The sequence below is a fragment of the Poecilia formosa genome, unplaced genomic scaffold (assembly GCF_000485575.1).
Source record: "Poecilia formosa unplaced genomic scaffold, Poecilia_formosa-5.1.2 Scaffold12, whole genome shotgun sequence".
NCBI classification, from domain to species: domain Eukaryota; kingdom Metazoa; phylum Chordata; class Actinopteri; order Cyprinodontiformes; family Poeciliidae; genus Poecilia; species Poecilia formosa.
Window position 1 is genome coordinate 791,720 of NW_006799951.1, and position 21,769 is coordinate 813,488.

Below are 21,769 nucleotides of genomic sequence, written 5' to 3' on the forward strand. Positions count from 1 at the left end.
TTTTTCTTTTTCATTTTCATTTTTCGAGGGTACCGACAATGCAAAAGCGAGGTTCGGCTGGAGTTTTGGTGCGGATAAATGTCGATGTGCAATAAAATCCAACTTTCAAAGAAATGTGAGGTAACCCGTGGGTGTCATCAGGAAGACGTTTATTTTTCCTCCCCCTCCCCCCACTTAAACACAATTTTCCTCTTGAGATTTTAAAAAAAACATTTGCGCACATTTTAAGATAGATATATAAAGTAGCTGAAAGGAGACCAAGAACAACAGGAATAAAAGGGCCCTAGGCTTGTATTGCAAGACATATTTCAGAGAATCTTTCTTTGTCTGTTTACTCCATTTAATTCTCCAACTACAGAAATATGCTCCGAGTAATGATTTAATATCAGTAAAAATGTCTAGCGTAATAGAACAAGTGAAAAATTTATTTGCATTTACACCTTTAGTTAGATCTATATAATTAATATTATTGTAAAAGCAAAATATATTGTAAAGTCAGATAATAAGAACATCTTGAAATTAAACTATCCATTCCTTTTAAACAGAACATCTGTGACTTTTCTTGTTTGCCGTATTACAAAAATACATTAATAACCACATACTCTAAGTATCCTCTAGAATATTTACTCATGAAGATTACCTGTATCGGCTTTGTTTGTTTCTGAGTCTGAGCTAAAGGAGAGGCCGTTTGACTGCAGCTGCTGTCTGAATAATTTAACTTCCCTTCCAATCAGTAGATGTGCAGCATTAAGTTGAAGTAATTTTTTTAGGACCAAACAACATGGATTTTTACAGATATATGGAGTTTAAGTAGTATGTTTCTCTGCAATAACATTTTGACCCCTAGAGTACTGGAATGCTTCACAAGTGAAATGTTTTATTTATTTTTTTTATTATAACAATTAGACATGTACAATCCCTACACATTTGCCATACAGTAGTGGAAAGAATTAGACGTGCTGGTGCAGGTTTGTGTGTTAAAGAGTGACAACAACATGTATGTATTTTGAAATACAGTTTTTATCAAACAGTCATTTACCACAGAGATGAATTACAGGGAGATTTTGCTATAGGATGCTTTTAAATCTGTGTGTAGGAAGCCCATTGTTTAGGATGCCTACTGCTTTCTGATGGCATTTCTTCTTTCTTTCCTCCAAGTAAACACTGGAACATCATTACGCTCGGGCCACTTTTGGCTGTCTTGGGCTCATGTTTTTATTTTCTGAATATGTTTTGTTATTTGTGTTGTGAATATGAAAAATATCCATTGTGAACAACAAACCCAAATACAACTGGGGGAAAAAGGCACATGCACCTTATGTGGTATTCAATAAAAATAGCCAGATTAAAAACAAAAACAAAAACAAAAAAAAGCTATCATGGAAATAGACAAGAATGCAGTGTCAGTGTCACTGGCCATGGGTTAATTGTATGGTACATACCATTCTTTGTAGTTTACTTTAGGCAGAGACTCCATTTTCTACAGCTAGATTTAGAGTTAAGCTGGCAGTTGGACCAGCACCAAGAGTTAGAGTCAAGGTGACAGTAGTGGAAGATCCTCAGGCCCCTCTGCCAGACTGTGTACTGCATTCTGTATCACGCTTTCACCAAAGTACTCTAAAGCCCCCCGCCCCATTCTCCTTCACTTTGTCTTTTTGTCTAGTTTTCTCTATCTTAAGGTCTAATCTTCAACGTTTAATGCTCCTTTTCTTTGTGACTTTTCTTGTTTGCCTTTTTTCCAATTATTCTTTTGCGATGAAAAAGTATACTTTTGAGTCTATAACCAAACCAATAACACCTTTCCTGTGTTACCCGTCAGCTCTTGTCTGTGTTGCCTTATTTTAACTCCTCCAGGTTGATTCCCTCACCAATCACGACAAGAGTTGTGGCCATGGTTTCTACCCCTCTCTCTCGGGCAGTGACCTGCCAGTGCCGCCCTGCTCTGAGAGCTTGTTGCTGCTGTAATTACCTCTGGCACCCAGGCTCTTGGGCTTCCACACAGGTGACATGGTGGGTGCAGACGACTGAAAGGAGGAAAGAGAGGTTCTTTCTGCGCTGTCCAGAGGAGGGATGTCAGAAATGCTGCTAATCTCCCTTCGTGGTGCAAGAATGGGGTAGAACTATATGGTCTCCCTGTTACTCTTTTAAAATGAACTTTTTTCAGCAACTTCTGTCACTTTCACATATTGTAAAAAAAACAAAACAAAAAAAAACAGACTTGAATGCTGAGTTACTAAACATCTGCTATAGTAGGCACTGATTACAAAGTACCTCTCAAAGCTGAAAAAGCAGCCAAGACAGGAGAATAAACATATTAAGTGTGACTAAAAAACAAAACAAAAGCAAAGCTAAAAAACTAGATGTAAAATGTGTCCAGAGACAAAAACATTGCAGTAACCTACTTAAAATCCTGCTGCATTTTGTCTGCCCTTTATTGTTTACATCCAGGTTTTAGCTGAGTAAACACAGAGGAATTACTGTCTGAAAAATGTTCTGTGTTAACGCAACATTTTTGGCATTACTTTGTTCCCTCTAAATGAGAACATGCTGTGACCATCTACCTCACACGGTTCAAAAAACTGCAAAGTTTAGGAGAGGATAAATAAATGTAGTGGAGGAAAAAAGAAACCGTTAGGGTGGGGGCTTCCGGCAGGGACATGAAACGGAGGTGAAGGACGAATATGAGGGTTGTGTTATCTAAGACTGCAGCACAGCAGCATAAAAATAACAAATGAAGACTGTCATTGTTGCTCAGATCTAAGACAGAGGGGGGAAATATTCCACGTGTCAGATCCTTTCACCTTTAAATGGGCTGTTCTTAACAGGTCTGATTTTGACAAAGTACAAGGCATCTCTGTACTCGCATCTGGCAAGAGCTGCCACTGTCCTGGGTTTAACGACACAGATCTGTCCTTGGTACAACAAATGGGGCTGTTAGTTTACTGTGTGTAGGGCAGAGACACTCACTGCTAATAAGTCATCCAGTCAGTGGTGGTCAGCTCATTACAATAGCCACCATAAAAGACAGAAAAAGCCAGAGTAAACTTTCGCTTTTGGCACAAACTGTTTAAAAATCTTTAACATGTTAAGGTTTTTCATGAGTGCACGACCACGGTATAATAAAACATCTGGTTGAGGCGAGATGATACACCTTATGTTCATAAGTGTATCTCCTAAATAATATTTTCAGTTTACTTTTGTTTTCACAAATAATAGGTTTTATAAATCTGCAACAGTGCTCCATAGCCTTAGAAGTCAATGCAAATATGCTCCAGTCCATGTTTGACGAGTCCTTATATTGTGCTTTCTTGCCATGTCTAATTCTGTGGAAGTCTTAAAACTGCAGCAGTAATGGTATTCTGTGTTTTCACAAAATAAAATGGTTTTGTGATTCTCATAGGCTTGGTGTTTTATGTGTTTTAACCAAATATGATTAAATGCATTAACAAATGAGTTAGCTTGTTAACATTAGCACTGCTGCCATCTAACTGTAACCTAGTCACAGGATTCTCACAGCGATTAGATCGTTTCACAATTTAATATTTTTATACTCAAGAGGATGTTATGGTGGTAATCCACAGTAATCTGTGGATTGCTGTTTCTAGATCCCTCTCTGTCCATCTCTGTTGTGTCTATGGACAAGACAATTCACCCATCTTGTCCAGTGGTGGTGGTCAGAAGGCCCTGTGGCGCTGGTGTATGGGAGACTTACATCTGTCAGACTGCTTCAGGCTACGGTCCAGTAGCTCGCCACCATCAGAGTGTAAATTGGTGAATGAGTGAATTTAGTGTGAAGTGCTTTGGGGTCCTCTGGACTTGATAAAGTGCTATGCAAGTACAGAATATTTACCAATTATTTTAGAACCAAGAGAAAAGAAAACTTCAAAAATACCTTACTTATGTTAGGTAATGTAACTCCATATTCCCATAACCCCCCAAAATTTTACTTACTGGTAGAAAATGATTTTAATTTGCTATAAAAGCAAATTTAGTGCATAGAAATTGCAATATAATTACACAAAAGTCTTTCTACATAATATTAACTGAAATGCAAAACAAATGTTCAGATGAATACAAGCTAGAAAACTGATATGTTTTTCAGAATGGCATGCAGAAAATCATGTCTGCTTTTGTTTAATCTTACATATGAGAAATGCATTATCAATTGGAATGGATAACCAATGTTTTGTTATGTGTATTCATTCTTACCTGAAAACATGCTTTAAGCTCAGAAGATGACCTTCAGGATCGATTTAAAACATTGTGTCTTTTGAATGAATATGATGAGGGCGCTGTCTGATGTTGAGAAGTTGCTATATAATTACATTAACTGACTGCACTCAGTCAATATGAGGCCTAATCAATGTGTATGTCTACAGATCAAGGATGCTTCGTCTTGTGGTAAGAAGTCTGTGCACCGACACTCAGATTTATTCCCACTATCAACACATCACACAGACAAGATGAGATCAATAAGAACAGATAACATAACTTCAGCACATGATCAAGTTCAGCGGATTCCCACCCTCTTCAGCTGGTAGGGGTATGCCCCACATTTACATAATCCAAGAGCCTTGGCTCTCAATGAAGAATCTAATTTATGGTGTTTTATGGTTTGCCTTGTTTAATTTGATATGAGGACAGACATCCTGACTAAAAAAGAAAAAAAAAAAAAAAAAAAAATAGGCTGATCGATTTGTCTTACCTTTGTGGTTTCCGGCATCTCTGGATCCTCGAGGCAGAGGTGTGTAGGGCAGTGGGCGATTCTCTAATCCTGCCTCGTTAGGCAGCTTGGAGAGACAAGAAAGAGAAGAGTAGGAAATGCATGCTTAGAGCAAATAAGGTATGACAAGTATTAATGTAACCGGAGTCTGGATATTACAAGTTTGGACATGTTTGAACTACTGTAGCTGATTTAAGAAACATATGACATAGTCTTCTAAAAACTCCTGCTCTTTCTGAAACTCTGCCTTCAGGAAGTCATCACAACAGTTAAAAATTATTAACATTATTTTTACCAGCAATTCATGGAGAAGTAGTTGGTATAATGAGCGCAGTTCCACCAGGGATTTGCTAATTGCTGCTGGCTAGTCTGAAAGAACTGAGTGGGGGAGTTTGCGGGGAATGGCTCCTCTGTGAGGGGAAGGTTAGAACCTGCAGCTCCGAGGAGGAGCTGAGCCTCAAAGGTGGCGCTTGGTCCACCCAGGCGCTTTGCACGGCTGAATGGCTGCCATAGGCGATTAAAGGATTTCTCAAACATGCATGAAAGAGTCAGAGCAGCACTCCAGGTATGTTTTTGATAAGAAACATGACATAAAACTGAAAAAAGCTGATTTTACATAATACTGCCTCTTTAAAATGTTATATATCAGGCCTATTAGTAGACACTATGTGAACAAAGGCTTTTGATTTATAATATTTTGTAATATTACTGTAGGTTTTACTGCAGTTGTCTTTTTTGCACTTAGTTTAGTGTATTTTGTTTAATTTTTGTACTTAAATACATGTCTGTTACATGCATGAAAAGCAGTAAAGTTAAATCTAAATTGAAGTTCAAAATCCTCATGAAATTGGAACACATACTGTATATTTTACTGTGAAAATTTGACTGGCTTAAAGGCACAAAATAAAAAGCTTAAAGCGCCGTTTCTTGTTCATGTAAGTCGAAAGAGATTTGGGATTTTAGAAGACGAATTTGAACATGAAGTCTGAGAACTTCAGCACTTTGCTTATTGAGGAGGATTTACATAGAAATACAAAAGTATTTTCTCCTCTTGTTCATATGTAAAGACACCTTATTCAATGGTCCGCAGTTAAATGCGAAACAATCATGTATACAAACTCCCGAATGAACATTTAAACACTTAAACGACTGTGATCTTTTTTAAATTAAAAAATATCAACGGTCTCCCACAATGCTCGTGTTGATAGTGTTTGCTTTGTTATTCTTTGGTGCACTTTCAAGGACCAAAACATCCTCCTTCTTCCCCTTAGCCTTTTAGCCCGTGGAGCAGGCAGTTTATCGTGACACAGTGATATCTGATGCCTTTGCAAAAATACTTTCCTTTCCTGCAGGAAGAAATTCACAAGGCCTTTAATCATAGCAGGAGACTTAAATGACAAATACCTATTAGAAACAGTTTGGAGCTGCATTTTTTTCTCCCCACCTCCTTTATTGTTGTTCCCAAACATGCCCATGCATAACCTTGAAAAATGGAACGGCCGGTGCTGTTAAATGGAACCATATTCTTCATGGCCAAAAAGAGTGCTGCAAATTGAAAACAATCACATAATGTGCTTTCAGATAGCATCTCTGATAAGCATTTAGGTTTGGCCAGCATGTGCCGTGTATTACGCCAAAAAGAAAAATGGCAACATGCCTTATTTGAGGCCTTCCTGCATATCTGCAGGAGTGTTTGAAAGAAACAGTCTGGAATAGAAATATTGTTTTGACAGCAGACCCACTAGTCTGAGCCTCTGGAGTGGCTAAAACTTGATAAGTTACACCAAAGCTCGCTCACTGCTTGCGAGAGGTACTTGTGTGGAAAGAGTAACACAAGCAGTAAAACAACCCAAAATGACAACATACAGTACTAAATAAGAACCGTCACCTTTGATTTGAGAAAAACGGGCAGTGTCTGTTTAATTCAGCATTACAGCAGCACCTGCACAACAGAGACTGGAGTAAGCTTCATCCTGCTGCAGACAATCAGCACGATCCATCAGCTTTAAAAAGAAAAACTTTCTAACTTGTGCTTTTTGACATTTGGCTGCGAGGATATAATTCCTTTTAGCAGTCGCAACAAACGCAACGTGTTTATGTCAATTATGATGAGTTGAAATGAGTAATTCAGGCACTAAGATAGAAATCGTGAGCCTTGTCTTTCCAATCTAACCTCCACGCATCTCTGAATCTCAGAGTTGAGCCTCTGCTTGTCTGATTTCCTGATCTGCTTGAAAGATCACAAGACATGGCTTCTCCAGGCCTGCTTGGCCCTCAAACGGACCTCCTAATCCTGCTGCTTGGCCACAAATAATCATCCTATGTGGCACATTATTAGCAGCACCACAGAGAGACTAATTATGTGGATTAACAGTACTGGACAACTGGAATAAGATGAATATTATATGAAACTTATTACAACTGATTTTAGGCCATTCAAGTCCAGAATAATTTTTAGCTCCCATCATATTTTTCAGTTCCTGTAATATTGAGTTTATTAATGTTGAATTGAATTAACTGAACTCTTTGTATTGAGGTGTTATTTGTTGTGGATAGGTACTATATAAATAAATTGAGTTGTAGCTCTGGTTGTAGGCTGTTCAGCTGGAAGTTGAACCTCCATCTTTGCCTTAAATCTCAGGTCTTTTAACCGTTCTTCTGGATTTACTCCGTTTTCCCATCAGCCTGTTTAAGCTGTTCCATCCTTGCTGGATGAAAACCATTCCCACAGCATAATGCTGCCACCACCATGTGAAGACGATAATGTGCCACTCTGCGAAAAACAAGTAAAGAGATTGTTTCTGTTCCATAAAGTATTTTGTACAGCAAAAATACCTTCCTGTTTTGGAGTGATAAAATACCTGAGTTTAATTACTGGCTTTAATGCTTGTTAACTTTTTGGCATCTTTAGAGAATCTGTATACAGTAATTTTCAACTTTTGACACACATATTTATTGGATTTAAGTTGGACTTTGACTGGGTCAATCCAATGCATACATATTGTTTGATCTAAACCATTACACTGAGCTGTGGGCTGCATGACTAGGGTTGGTGTCCTGCTGGAAGGTAAACTTTGGCTCGAGCCTCAACATCTTTTGCAGCGCTCAACAGCCTTTCTCCTTATGAAAATGGAAAAATGGAACACTGTGGATATTTCCTTACAACGTAATGTATTTCTTTTTTTTTTTTTTTGCATAAAATTAAATCCAAATAAAATTTATTCAAGTATGTTGAAGTAACATGTCAAAATGTGGAGATCTTCTGTGCGTATTAACCCTTCCAAAAGGCGCTGTATGCACCACGTATCCCTCGTCTCATCTGTTATCAGTCCTTTAGTCGTGCCAACTCTGAACAGAGGGAGGTGCTGCTGTGTCGTCTATTTAAGACTCTCCCCGAGTCCCCTTCTCCTCGTTCAGTCTCTCTGCTGTCCAGATTAGTCTGCTCATCAAGCTGAGCATTGTTTTAATTTGCTGGGCCTGGGGCATATGCTGAGTGTTCACATCATTATTGTCTCTGTGCAATGTGAGTTATCACCACAGCTTATGATAATGTGGCACAAATTTACAGGCTGGGGAGCACCATGGATTCTGAGATAATAAAGACTGGACAGGGGAGCGGAAGGAGGGAGCGAGAGAAATGAGGAAAGTGTGTGAGGAAGAGACACAGAAAAGGGTGGCAGGAAAAGAGAGAGAGAGGAAGAGAGAGAAGCTCTGTTGGATGTCATTATGAAAGATGATTCCCATACTGGATAATACATCACACCAGTCCTGTCTGTCTTCTGTTTTTTCACTGTTGTTATGTGAATAAATGCTGATAAACCCGGAGGCAATAGTGATTATTAGTTCCAACATATCACCATGAGAGAGGGAAGCAGGACGAGAATGACAGGGGAGGATTAGAGACAAGATAGAGCCTACCACCTCCAAGCTGGAAATCTCCAAACAGTGTGACAGAAAAATGTAAGTCAGGAAAAAAACTGATAGATGTGAAGTTATTTTTTCCCCCAAAAAGTTAGCAGTAAATTAAAAATCATTATTGGAGTTCTACAACCGTACGTCATGTCAGCTTCAGATAAATTAGGAATATTTGTCTAGAGCCTTTATGGAGTTGACTGTCACTGGAAAAGCACAAAGTATAAAGTTTACATCACATTTAACTCTCTCCTTCCTTTTTAGGAATACCCGGCTCTGAAGTCTCCCCCGCTCACCCTGACCGGCACATCCTGACACAGCTGGTTCCTGCCTTGCCTCACCTCTTCTCTCTCCTTTAAGACTGACCAGCAATACAATCTAATTACAGCCGCGCTACAGAGGGAGACCAGTGTAAACACCAGGCCTTTTTATCTCCTTATACATCTGGACAAGTAGACAAAGTGCTAAAAGGAAATAAATGTGGCCTGACAGCCACATCAAAGAGTTCAGCCAGAGGCTTACTGCTACTTAGGGCACAGGAATGTTGTTGCTAAGCATCAACCCGCAGCCTATCAGGGTGCAAAGAGGGCCTTGTCCTGCTGAAGAGGGGGAAAAGAGCAGAAGAGGGGAGAAATGACGAAAAAAAGAGGGAGGGGGAGCAAGGAGAAAAAGGGGGAGGGAGAGGAGTAAGGGGCTGACATTGAGGGGAGGCTAGGGACTCAAGGAGATTTTTGTAGCTTAAAGCAATTGTTGGAAGAAACAAGCCTTCTGTTTTGTTTTCTCTTGACACCATTTCTGCTTTTTGTGCTTGCAAAAGACATGTAGAAAAATGTCTTTTGATATGTTTTCTCTTTGGGTCTATATCAAAATATTTCTTTTGTGTCTGTGCATGGAACTTTTTTCACATCTTGTCTCTATAAACTGGTGCTCCTTTCTGATCATGTTAGAGATCAGAGGAGACACAACTTGTGAACTTATTTGAGTCAACATTTAATGCGAGCATGACACGTTCACTCCTCAGCTAAAAGGGATTTTTACATGATGCTTGTCTTGTACTTCTAAAGCAAGAGTTACAGACAACAAAACAATGTAAAAATAAAGAATGAAACTAAATAAGTTTGGGGGAGTCGCACAAAGATGGAGTGGCAATGAAAGGCCAGAAAGTGCTCATATTCATTGAGAAAAAAAATACAAATAAGATCCAGCAAAGTAAAAATGCTCCTGGAGGCAGTTTGCACTGGGTATGCCCCCTTAAGAATGTTAGTAGTGAAACCAATTCAACTAGGTTTTAACATCCACTTCAAAATACTTGATGCAAGCAAGAGACATTCACTCCTATGCCAAAGCTGATTTTTTATTTTATTTAATTTTTTTATGATGCATGTTTGTACTTCTAGATAACTATATAAATAACTATACAAAAACAAAGAATGATAATAAGTAGCACAAGCTTGGGGGTGCTATGAAACATGCAATGAAAATAATGACAAGCAAAACACTCCAATAATAAAAAAGAAATAAATGACTGAATAACATTAATAGTTAAGTCTTCTGAAGGCAATTAGTTTCCTGTGATTTTATTTAGGGTTAAAATAAAGTACGGGAGTGGCACCATCATGCCATGGGATACTTTTCTTCAGCAGGTACAGGAAAGATGGGCTATGCAAATGCATGCCACACTTTTCAGATTTGTTTGTAAATATAATTATAGAAAGAAATATCATTTTCACTTCATAATTATGTTCTGCTTTGTGTTGGCCTATCGCAAAGACTATAAGAATAATTTGAAAAAAAAAAAGATTGTTGTAATATAATGATGGCTGCAGTGCAACAAAATGTGAAGAGTGAAATTGACATTAGCACTTTTTCAATATCTCTTTTTCAATATTTCTGTTAACATATTTGTTAGGAGGAATTATCCAAATGTATAATTTATTTGCTGGAATTACAACTAAAAACGGTTTAAAGAACCATGCTCCTAAAATAATATTTTTACTGCTTTTATTTAACTTTGCATATATAGTTAATGACTGTGCCTTCGGGGTGTAAGAAGAGGCTAATGAGCTCTAAACTGCTGTAGAGCACATGAAAAGTAATAATTTTGTTTTCTTTGGGAACAGCAGAAGGAAAAACATTTGATGTAACGGTGCCTGCACTTATGAGCGCTACAACAGTCGGCTTTTCTTTCTCTATTTTTTTTTTCTCTTTTCGCTCGGCAGGAAGGCTGCCAAGCTTGTGTTTAATGATTAACTGGTTCTACTCCAATGAGCATGCTCTGAGTAAATGTATCATGTGATCAGTGATCACAAGAGCAACTGTTCTGATGTTTAGCTCGAGGCACAGGGGAGCATGAAGCGAACCTGCAACAGCGGGACCTGCGGTTCTGTGTACGGCAAAGGTTGAGCACCGCTGGACGTTAATTGCCCACAGTGGTGACTCATACCTGGAACAGGACTGTATGTTTTTAGGTTGAAATTTAAAAAGTCATTTGACCTTTCCTGACAGTGTCCAGGAAGTGTAAGTGATTTAAGGCCTGCATTACAGGTATACGATACAATTAGCCGGAAGGCATTTTGCTTATTTTGCCCAAGTTTGACCTTTTTGTTTCTGTAAGGCCTCGTGAAACAAAACAATAAAAAAAAAGACTTTTGTCTTCCTTTCTTCACTTTTGTATGAAACTCAGTTGATTTCTTCATTCCTCACCAACTCCCAAAAATAAAAAAAACCTAAAAACATAAGACAGTAAAATGTGAATGTTCTGTGCTACCCATGAGAAAAATAATATTTTTGTTACAGTTTTACCTTATTTCACTGCAGAGAAAAGTATTTTCACCTTCCCCTGTGTAATGCAAACAACACACATGGAAAAAAAAAAAGTACAGCAACTCAGCAGTGTGACATATAAGACTTTCTGTTACGATTAGGGGCTGTAGCTAACGTCAGGGCTGTTTTCTGGAGTGTAGGATGTTAAATAATTGAAGACTATGGGAGCGGGCCTGTCACACCGGCTTGTCTAGAATGTTTCCTATGCAATTAGACGCCAAGAGACATTTGAAGAGGCCCCACAAAAAGAGGCACAAAAAAGTGACATGTGAACTTAAAGGAAATTAGCTCTTCACACAAGTGAAATGTGAAGGTTACTTAGCAATGCTTAACTCAGACTGAGGCTGTGTGAAGTGTGTGTTTGACTCAGCCCCGCTACCAAGACTGCGATTTTCTTTACTTTGAGCCGGCTTCAGTCAGTAAGATCACAGAGGGAATGAAAACTAATTTTGACTCAAGGCACACGGAGAGAAGAAGAGCAAGGAAAAAAGAAAAAAAAAAAGAGGAGACGTGTCGAAATAATGAGATCTCTTGATGTTTTTCTGGGAAGATATGGGATGATGCAGACAGATGCGCAACTCACATCTTCACCCAAGGACACAGACACACAAGCACCCATTCAACGTTTAACTGCAACTTCAAAACACACAAAATTTGCATGCACGCACATTAGGAAGCCCACACACATCTCCTCAGATGCAAGAAACAGTGAAGCATGTGTACTTAAATGTTCACCTGACTTTATAAAAATAAAAAAAAAAACTAAAAACGATTAGTTGATTGGTACAGATGGGTAGTTGTGTTATGTAAATATGGTTTAGCCTTTGTTAATTAGATTGAAAAACTCTGACCGTGCGTCTAAAGTCAAAGGTTTGTCGTAATTTTTTAAGCATTTCCTTTTTCTATTTTCAAATCAATTAGTTCTCATGTTAAAAAGAACAAAGCACAATTAATCTAAGAGATCTAAAGCAGTGTGAAAAATAGAACAAAGGAATAGAAGAAGTTGAATATAAAGTGCATAATCCTAAAATCATTTCAGCATTTTAACTGTCTGAGGCAGAGAGATGTGCAGCAGCCAAGTGATTCTGCTCCTGAAAGCAGTTTTCCCAACAGCTCCAGTTCAGAAAGTTTATAGGAATCTGACAAGGTTCAGGCTTTTTATTTATTTATTTTTTTAATGCAGCGCCACTCCAGAGACCAGTTCATCTCCCCTCACTATCCTCTTCATGGCCTTTCTGTCTGCCATCCAGCAGCTGGAGGACTGTACTGAGATGCAGTTTTTTATAGCAAGGGGTCCTCATTTAAATTTCAGAAATTGATTTATTTTGAGACATTTCCCTCAACCAAAAGTTTAGCGTCATGTAACATTGTATTCATTTTTAAGTCAAGTAATGACAGGTTTGTTTATTTAGCACATTTTAGCAACAAGGCAGATCAAAGTGCTGCACATAAAAATCGATTAAGAAGCAACAAATAGACAAAGGGCATTTTGTCAAATACCATCAGGAAAATCATCCAGAATAAATGTACATCAAATATACAAACAATATACTTCAAATATCAATTCTCGAGTTATTTTTTTAATAAAAGGCAACTTTAAACAGGTGAGTTCCACCATATACTGTATGCTTATTAAATGATACTTGAACTTGAATATGATATTAAGGTTCCTGCTCTTCTTTTTCTTAATTAATACCTGCTGAGTTTAATCATTTTTATTTCAAATGTCAGAATGCTGATGGCCAGGTAACAAAGGTGACAGTAAGCTGGTAGAATGATCAAATCAGGCTCTTTAAAATCTACTCCAACATCTAATTTTTGAGATACGGTTGTAAGATTCTTCAAATATTATACAAATTATTCTATAGTAACTCCCACATTATAAAGCTGAACTGTCTTTACTGTGTTTGAACATGTAACACAAACATGTTTATCCATTTCTGCCCTTCTGCTGACTTACTGCAAATTCTTGAGCTTCTGCACTATTACCATAAAGTCTGAAAAAGTGGCACAAATGAAAATGCATTGCCCTAGATGAAGTAGAAGATGAACAGTGAAGTCTTTTATAACCACAGTCAATCCGGGGTCGAATTAAGACTTCATTTAAGTACAGGTCCGGATCAAGGTCTACCATTTGGAGACGTAGGGGGTTTAAGGTTAAAAATGAAAATCAAGCTAACATTAGACGTAAACTATGTAGGAATTTTGTCACTGAATTAGGATGGCAAAGTGATGTTTTACAGTGATTGATCTCTTACATTTTGTGATGCCACCCTTCATCCACTCCACATTTTGAGGACAGTATAGTATGAGTGTTGTTCTTCTTCTGTGATACAGAGCACATTTCAGACTAATAAACAGATATTCATCTGTGTTAGAAAATATTACACCTGTGAATGAAGAACATTAGTATGCTCCCCATCCATCTCTGCTCGCCTCCGATCCCTGACAACCTTTCAAAGAACTTTCTCACATCCGCTTCTCTGAGTTCTTCGCAGCAGTGATAACGCTGTCATCTTCCACACCTATCATAAGTCACAGGCAAACGACCCAGATCGTCTTTCGTCAGACAGAAGCCTCCGCGGGCCTGTAAGCTGTATCATTACACCATGTCATCTTTATGGCAAGGAGCACAGCCCGGCTCTCTAATTACACTCGGCTTACTCCATTTACCCAGACAAGGATGGAACAGCAGGCAAACAAAGCATTAAAAATGAAGTGCTCTTCTTTTTCTTTTTTTTTATTTGCTCTACGGACGCCTGTGTTGTGCTGCTGGTGGCCGTTGTCATCCTCTGGATGTTGTTGTTGTTTCTGCAGAAGCTGTGGAGGAGCGATAGCAGAGGGCACAAGCCACCGTGTGCCTTCCTCTCCTCCCCTTTTTGACTTTCCCACATCCTCCTCCTCCTGCTCTCCTCAACCCTTCCGTCAAAAGGACTTATGAAGGTGAGTGGCTGTGTGACAGCCCGGGAATAAAAGAGACAAACCAGGGATAAAAATTAAATAAAAAGTAGCTGTCTTAAACAGTAATTGCACTCCTTTGCTGAGCATGCTTTCAGATATATAAACCTGATTTACTGTCGCTGTTGCTGCCACAAATCAGACGGCCCTCTGAGAAACACTCATGCTATGAAATTGTTTAATCTCATCAAGTTCTGCTTTCGCAGCAGGCCATAAATCACGTAGTCTTTGTTATCATAGACCTCCATGAGCGCCTGTGAGGCAGGCAATGGATCGTGGGTATATATAATCTTGACTGCGCAAACAGCGGGGCCTGTGCAGCCTGAAATACTTTCATATTAGCCGCGGTGCAGCTGGCGGAACACAAGCGCCCTGATGGATATCTCATTTCCTGCGCTCTGCATCTATTCCCAGCAAATTATTACTGCATAAATTTCTTGTCAAGAGAAACGGCCAATTAATTAAGTTAAAATGCACTCATGATCAGGTCTACGTACTGCACAGGAGAGGCGAGGTGATTTTACACCGCAGCAAATTTATCACAGGGGTCACCGCAACATACGGCTTTAAACTTTGTCATAAAGTAGCGGACAAGCTGGTATCTACACGGGGTCTGGGGTCTGGACTGAAGCCTGTGACATATTTGCATAAAGTATTTCTATGTGGAAATGCTGGAGGACGACAGCCGGGGGAGTGAAGTTTACAACTACAGAAACAAAATGTCCGCCAACCTGTGCCTCTGCAGTGTTTTATCAAAGACGACCACAGAGGATCGGATAGAGATCATGGAAGCACCTTTGCCATTTAAGATACAAACTACACATTTAAGAGAGCTCGCGATCTGAATGAATTATTCATTATGTACTAGGGGGGATTTTGCGGGGGTGGGAGGTTGGCGGTTGTTTATTCAGCTTGGGCCGTTTATCAGACAGTGAGGATCCCACGGCGGGGATGAGCTTGGAGATTTATCTGTGCTCGGGCTCCAGAGCAGATAAATCAAGGGGTGTAATCATGCTCTGAGTGGCCCAGCTGTGACCTCGTGGTGAACTAATGACACAGGGATATCTAAGCCCTTTTTCCTGTTTCTGGGTTAGGCCCTCAGGTTAGCCCCCCTCCTGTCAAACACAAAGCTAAAGAAAGACAAGGGGGGGAAAGCTGAGGTCCTTCGTGTCTCTTTGTCCTGTTTACGAAACGCAGGCGAGGACGATTGTTTGCCTCCCGCTAAAAATAACAGCGATGTAAAGACGTGAGGGCAGAATCTGCTGTACAACAATGTTTGCTCAAACAATAGCAGCCACTATCGATTGCAGGTATGTACATACAAGCCACTATTCACAAGATACAACTGCTTGGGCTGAGGAAGTCTCCAGTTCCCTCCTAGAGCAAAAGCTTTCTCCTGGACAGAGCGTGCTCTGATTTATCATGTCTTCTGCTAGCAGCCTGTCCGCTGATTAAGCCAGTGGAACTTTGTTTCACTCTCCTCTCTCTTTAATCTGTCTCTCAGCGAGATAAATTAGCCGGTGCCGTGCCAGGTCCCCCCCCAAAACCCTCCGCCCTGCTCCGTCTCTTCCTCCTCCTCCTGCTTTTCTCTGTTTATCTTTTCTGTCTGTCACATGTTGAGAAGAGAACAGACACATCTGCTCTTATGCTGCGGCGACGGAAGATAGGGCTGGGCGACATCCCTGGTCAGATTTAGACAAGAGCGTCCGTGAGTGAGGACAAGAGGAACAAGTGTGTTTTTCCGGTCTTTTTCTCTCCTTGAGAACATTCTGTCAAACAGTACCGTTCTCCTTGGCCACTTTTAAGCTCTTTGTTGTTAACTAATAAATCACGATGTATTTATGATCTGTTATCCTGATTCTTAGCGTTTAATGGCGGCGTTTAATGTTGGTAAATTAAGGCAGGACTTTATTCACCAGGCTGTGGGCCAAAGAGAGGCCTGTGTGCCTGTGAATGTTTTCCCTTCTCCACTCTCGCCCGGGTGGTAAATCATACTCATTGTCAGGCTGTGCTAAGTTAGTGTACGTCATTGGGGAGAGCAGGAAGCACTGGGCATAATTCTGTCCGTCAGTTTAATTTATTGTATTGGTAGCTTTGTAATCTCCGCCCCATAAATTGTGGGCTCTGACACACAGGAATGTGGTCTTAAAGGAAACGTTCATCAGGACTTTGGACAGGAATGGACTTCTTTTCTCCTTGATTTTTTCAATGCAACCTTCAAGTCTTGAGCTTATTCTGCTAGTCGCAATAACAGACAGATTTTGGCTGGTTATAAATTACATCAAAGACTACGTACAAAAAAGAGAAAATTCATAAAAGTGGGGGAAAAATAATTTCTATGACAAAAGAAGAGGTTAGAGGACAAAACTTTGCATAGAGATTTTTATTCTAGGTGAAATAAAAGGCTCAATACCAACACGAGACCTAGCACAAGGGCAATGCCGCCGCATCTGCTTTGCAGATAGTCCATTTGGCTTCCATGTCATGCCAGCGAATATAAATCAGGCAAAGCATCTCAATGTTAGGCCCAACTTCTTAGGTCCAACAAATCTTTAACATGAGATTAAGGCCTCTGAGCAGTCATTAATCTTTAGATGAAGGAGGAAAATACCAGAGCACTGCATGGGAAATATGTTTTTACTGAGTCAGAACTGAAGTTCAGAAAAATGTGCAAAACACATTGAATAACATCCTAATCAGTCATTCAAATACAGCACAAGTTCCAAGCTCTGGCCATAACTACATGAAAAAGCAAGTGTGCAGTGGTTTCATGTATAAAATTATATCAGGGTTTTAAAAAATGATTATGATTCAAAACACACCTAAAGCTTTTCTCCATACTATTCCTGTGTTTTAAAGACCTTTCATGGAGATACCAAAGGAAATGCTGGAATGATAGGAGCATTCTCTGGTTGCATGGAGCACAAAGCAACACAGCATTGCCCCGCCCCAACCTGTTGCTGTACCCTGTGGAAATGCTAGCCGATTGTTGACAACACAGACACATTGTGCAGTTTGGAAATATGTTCTGTCACAAAAGAACAGGGACATTCGTTCATCTGTCAGAAACTTGCATAATCCTTTCCCAAGCTCCCGTTAAAGTAACACTTTTAGAAATGTATAGTTAGTTAGTGTATTGCACTCCATGGAGCTCAGTCTGTAATCGAAGTGGACTCGAAGTAGACGTCCACCAGACATATGCGCACAAAGGTCAATTTTTATGCCTGAGTATGCATACTTTGTGTTGCACGGTAAACTCCTTAGTGGGAAACACTATTCACATCAAACTGTTTGTACGCAAAAACTGAGCTTATAAAGTTGAAAGTCGCTGCAACAAGTTGCAAGGATGCACATTAGCCAGACTGCCACGATGAAGGAGAAACTGGGTGCAGTGCTCAGCTCATCTAACCTGCTAGTATCAATTTGATTGTGGGAAATTAAGCAATATATCAAAAGAAATGTATGCAAGCAAGCAGTAACTCAGGAGAAGTTTATTTAGATAAAACAATCTATGAAAAATACATTTTCCTTTAATTTCTACAGAACACAGGAGGTGCATTCTGGGAATTTATTTGGGTGTAATAAAAGGTTAATATTGTCAGCTGCTCCATGTCAACAATGAACGCAGACCAAAACAAAGCTGCCAATCACACTATAAAACATGCATATATTCCAAAGCTTAGGTCCCCTTTGTGAGTTTAACCTACTAAAGGCAATGTGTGCTTTACAAGATGCTCACTCAGTGGATACAATTGTGCACAGCATAAAAGGGAACTCAGACTATGAAGAACTAAGAATGAACCACATTTCTCTGTAGCCTTTTCAGTGCCTTGCATTTACATATCAAGCCACCAGGCTCATATGTAAACACATTCTATCAGATACCACCATCGTAGCTATTGAGAGCCATTTCATTCCGCTTATATCTCCCACAGTGTGCAGCATTAGACAAAGAGAACGAGGACAGACAGAGACATCTCATGTCATCACCCAAGAGAGATAATGGGATTGTTATACACCCTTGATCACAGACACTCTCACGGCATCTTGCTCTGTTTTTCACTCGTTCTTTGTCTCAGTGCTCTTAAAAGTCTCCCTATCGCAAAGAGACGCATTGCACAAGTAAAAATTCCAGCACACTTCAGTATGATAGCTCCTCTACTCTTTCAGGGTTTCATCTCAATAGCTTTTTTATCTGAGCACTTCAATTTGCAAGCCTAGCTTGAAGGCAGCTCCTCCTGATATGTTAATTGCAGGGTACTTAAGCGCTAAAAGATTAACATAAAACCCTTTGGAAACAAGCTAATAGTTTATGATAATTTGTGCATGGCCTTTGTCTGTCTATCATTACATTGCCTCTAGCTGTAATTTTATCAAGGGGTTGTAAAATATCATTTAAACAAGTTCACTCTCAGATAATTAATAGCAGAAACTGCATTATTCAATTGAGCCACCCTGGCACTATTAACAATATGGCAACTGAGCTATAATTAAAGTATTTTATTTTATTAACCTATTCATAACGTTGTGCAAATGATGACACAGAGAGGCTTTTCTTTCTTGCTTAAGCACTTTCACCAGGGCAATTACAGCAGCCGGGGTCGTCTCCCCTGTTAGTCGAGCTGATTGAAGCTTTTCAATTAGCATGGCTTATGTAGCACACACACAAAAAGACGATACACATGCAGAGGAGGGGCCCAAATGCACAAGCAAAGCGCTGAGATGACAAATGCAAGTTTGTACTCCTGTCTAGAAATGAGATATTTGGATGGAAATAAAAGTTTAAGCCGTATTTAGGGTGTTTTCCCACCTGATAGACTGATGGGCTTTGACCAAAATTACAGCATTTGCTACATTTTCAGCTGGTGCAGTTTATTTTCTCAGCAACCTTTTAAAAAACCTGTTTACGCAAATGCCTGTGGTGGCACTGCAAGAGGAACCACTGAAGGAAATAACATGGAAACCCCTGAAGAAGACACGGAGTGCAACTTCTTTATTTTCACAATATACAAATGAAAATGGAGCCATGCTAGAGTTTAGAGGTTGTAGGATTTTGGCACCTTTGTTTTGGTTGTATTAGTCTTCTCTATCATCTGCATCCTGCTTTTTGGAGTGATCTCCACTCCACTTGGCATTCACATATGCATTTGGACCGCACCCGATTTCACCTTCAACCAAACTGAGACCCAGAATTTCAGTGGGCCAGAGTTCACATCAGAGTTCGGTTACACATTCACATTTTCTAGACAAATAGTTTGACTAAAAGTGGAATAAACAGATTTGATGTGAATGCACCCATAAATCAAATGATGAGGAAAAATCTCTGTGAAATGATAAGAGAAGCACCTGCATGAGACTGCCATGATAATGCCAAAGGCTGAGATTTCCATGTAACGCGTAAAAAGACCAAAAGTCTCTTAGCCAAGGAAATTTGGAAATAAACACAAATATGCAAGGAATGTGTCACATTTAATGTTGGGAACACTTGTACAAGTCATTTTCAACATACCTGAGACTTTATACAGTATGCACGCTTGGGAGACGCACTGGCCTCTAACAGGCACACACACACTTTCTCTCAGACAAACCACCCCTCTCATGAATAATACAAAAACTCCTTTCACCAAACAGCTCAAATAGCTATTCATTCATCTGCATACCTGCCACCTTGCAAAATGATTGGCCCACCATTACCACTGGATAAAAAAAAAAAAAAAAAGAATAGAAAGAAAGAAAGAAATGTTCCCCAAACAATTTGCCTCAAAATGAGACAGGAATGATTCTGTTCTTTTCAACGCCAGAGACAGGCCCCTGTGCATAATGATGTTAGCGTAATGGGGTGACAGATAGACCGGGAGACCATGACATTAGCATGAGAAACGCACCAGTGAGCAACCGCTCAACTGTGGTCTCAGAGGGCCCTCAGACATCCACTCTGAACATCGTTTGTCTCACAGCTCTACGAGCCTGACAAATGAAGACATGCCGCGTTTTATGTCAAGCGATATACCACTCCACTTAGAAAACACATGACTTAATGACAGAGGGATATCCGCCTCTGCATTACAGAGATGCAATACATCTCGTCTTATTTGTCAGGATAGTGGGAGGCAGGGGGTAAATTTTAACCATGTAGCATGTAATGACAATATTTTACAATCAAACAATACAAAATAAACATAGCCAAAATAAATGAGGCCAGCAAGGAACTGATTAATGTTGGAGTGGTAGCAACAGTTTTCTTGGTAACCAGGTTAAATTTATGCTTTGACCAAAACTATACTTGATCATTTCAATTTCCAACTTTAGTAAGATTCACCTTCAGAGGAATTTCATGCTTGTTTTGTACATGTATGTAAATTCAATGCACAGTGCTTTGCCACATTATAACAGACATTTCTATGTTTTTTATTGGAACGTTATGCAAACACAAAATAACACTTTGTTACAAGGGGAATTATCAAGTTTCAAGTTTTGTTTCCTTTCCAAATTAAACTCTTCTTTCCAAAAAAAGATGTACATTAGTTTTTTAGACTCTTGTACTCTACTACCCTCCAAGTCAAATTTGGTCCATATCAGTGCTTCATTTAACGACACTTAGCCATTAAATAGACTTAATGTGTGTAATATAATCATGGAATATTGCTCTAAAGTGAAGAACTAGGACGTTTATTAGAGAACGTTAGTGAACAAACAGCATCATTAAAACAACTCACAGGTGACAGATATGAAAAGGATTATGGCACAACCCTAACCCTATCAAGACATGGCTGTCTACCTTAGCAAACAGGCAAAGAGACCTCTAATTAAATCAGCAGCCAAGAAGCTCTTCGTAAATCTGATGGAGCTGCAGAAATCTACAGCTTAGGCGTGAGAATCTGTTGACATGGCAACTTGTACGTGTCCACCCCATAAATTTGTCTTTTCATGCTAAGAATGATCAGTTGAGGCCAAATTCAACTTTCTAGCCTACACTGCCACATGTCTGGAAGAAAAATCCTGTGTGTTACAAAGCAGGCAAATATTATTATCATAATCATCATCTCCCACCATATAACATGATTAATGGAAGCATCATGCTGCTGAGATGCTTTTGTCTTGAAGGGACTGAGAAGGTGGTCAGAGTTAATGGAAAGATGGATGAAAATAAATGCAGGCCAGGCTGAACTTCTTGTTTATCTTGTGTAAATTTAAAGCCGGTGAGAAGAGCAGGGTAGCATATCACTGCAAAACATTTTATCTACTGGATATTAATTACAAATCCACTAACTTTCATGAAAGGATACTCATGGACTGTACTTTTGTTTGAGTTTGTAAAGACAGGGACAGACTATGAAAGGCTTTTCAAATAGA

At 39.4% G+C, this 21,769-nt stretch overlaps 1 protein-coding gene across 1 annotated transcript in view; it reads right to left on the bottom strand.

The window, feature by feature from the left end:
* lrmda (leucine rich melanocyte differentiation associated) overlaps positions 1-21,769 on the bottom strand; it is a 243,575-nt gene that overhangs the window by 20,694 nt on the left and 201,112 nt on the right. Inside the window, exon 6 of the mRNA XM_007545263.2 lies at positions 4,706-4,790. Within this exon, the coding sequence (XP_007545325.1) occupies positions 4,706-4,790 (85 nt within the window). The remainder of the gene's footprint in view (positions 1-4,705; positions 4,791-21,769) is intronic.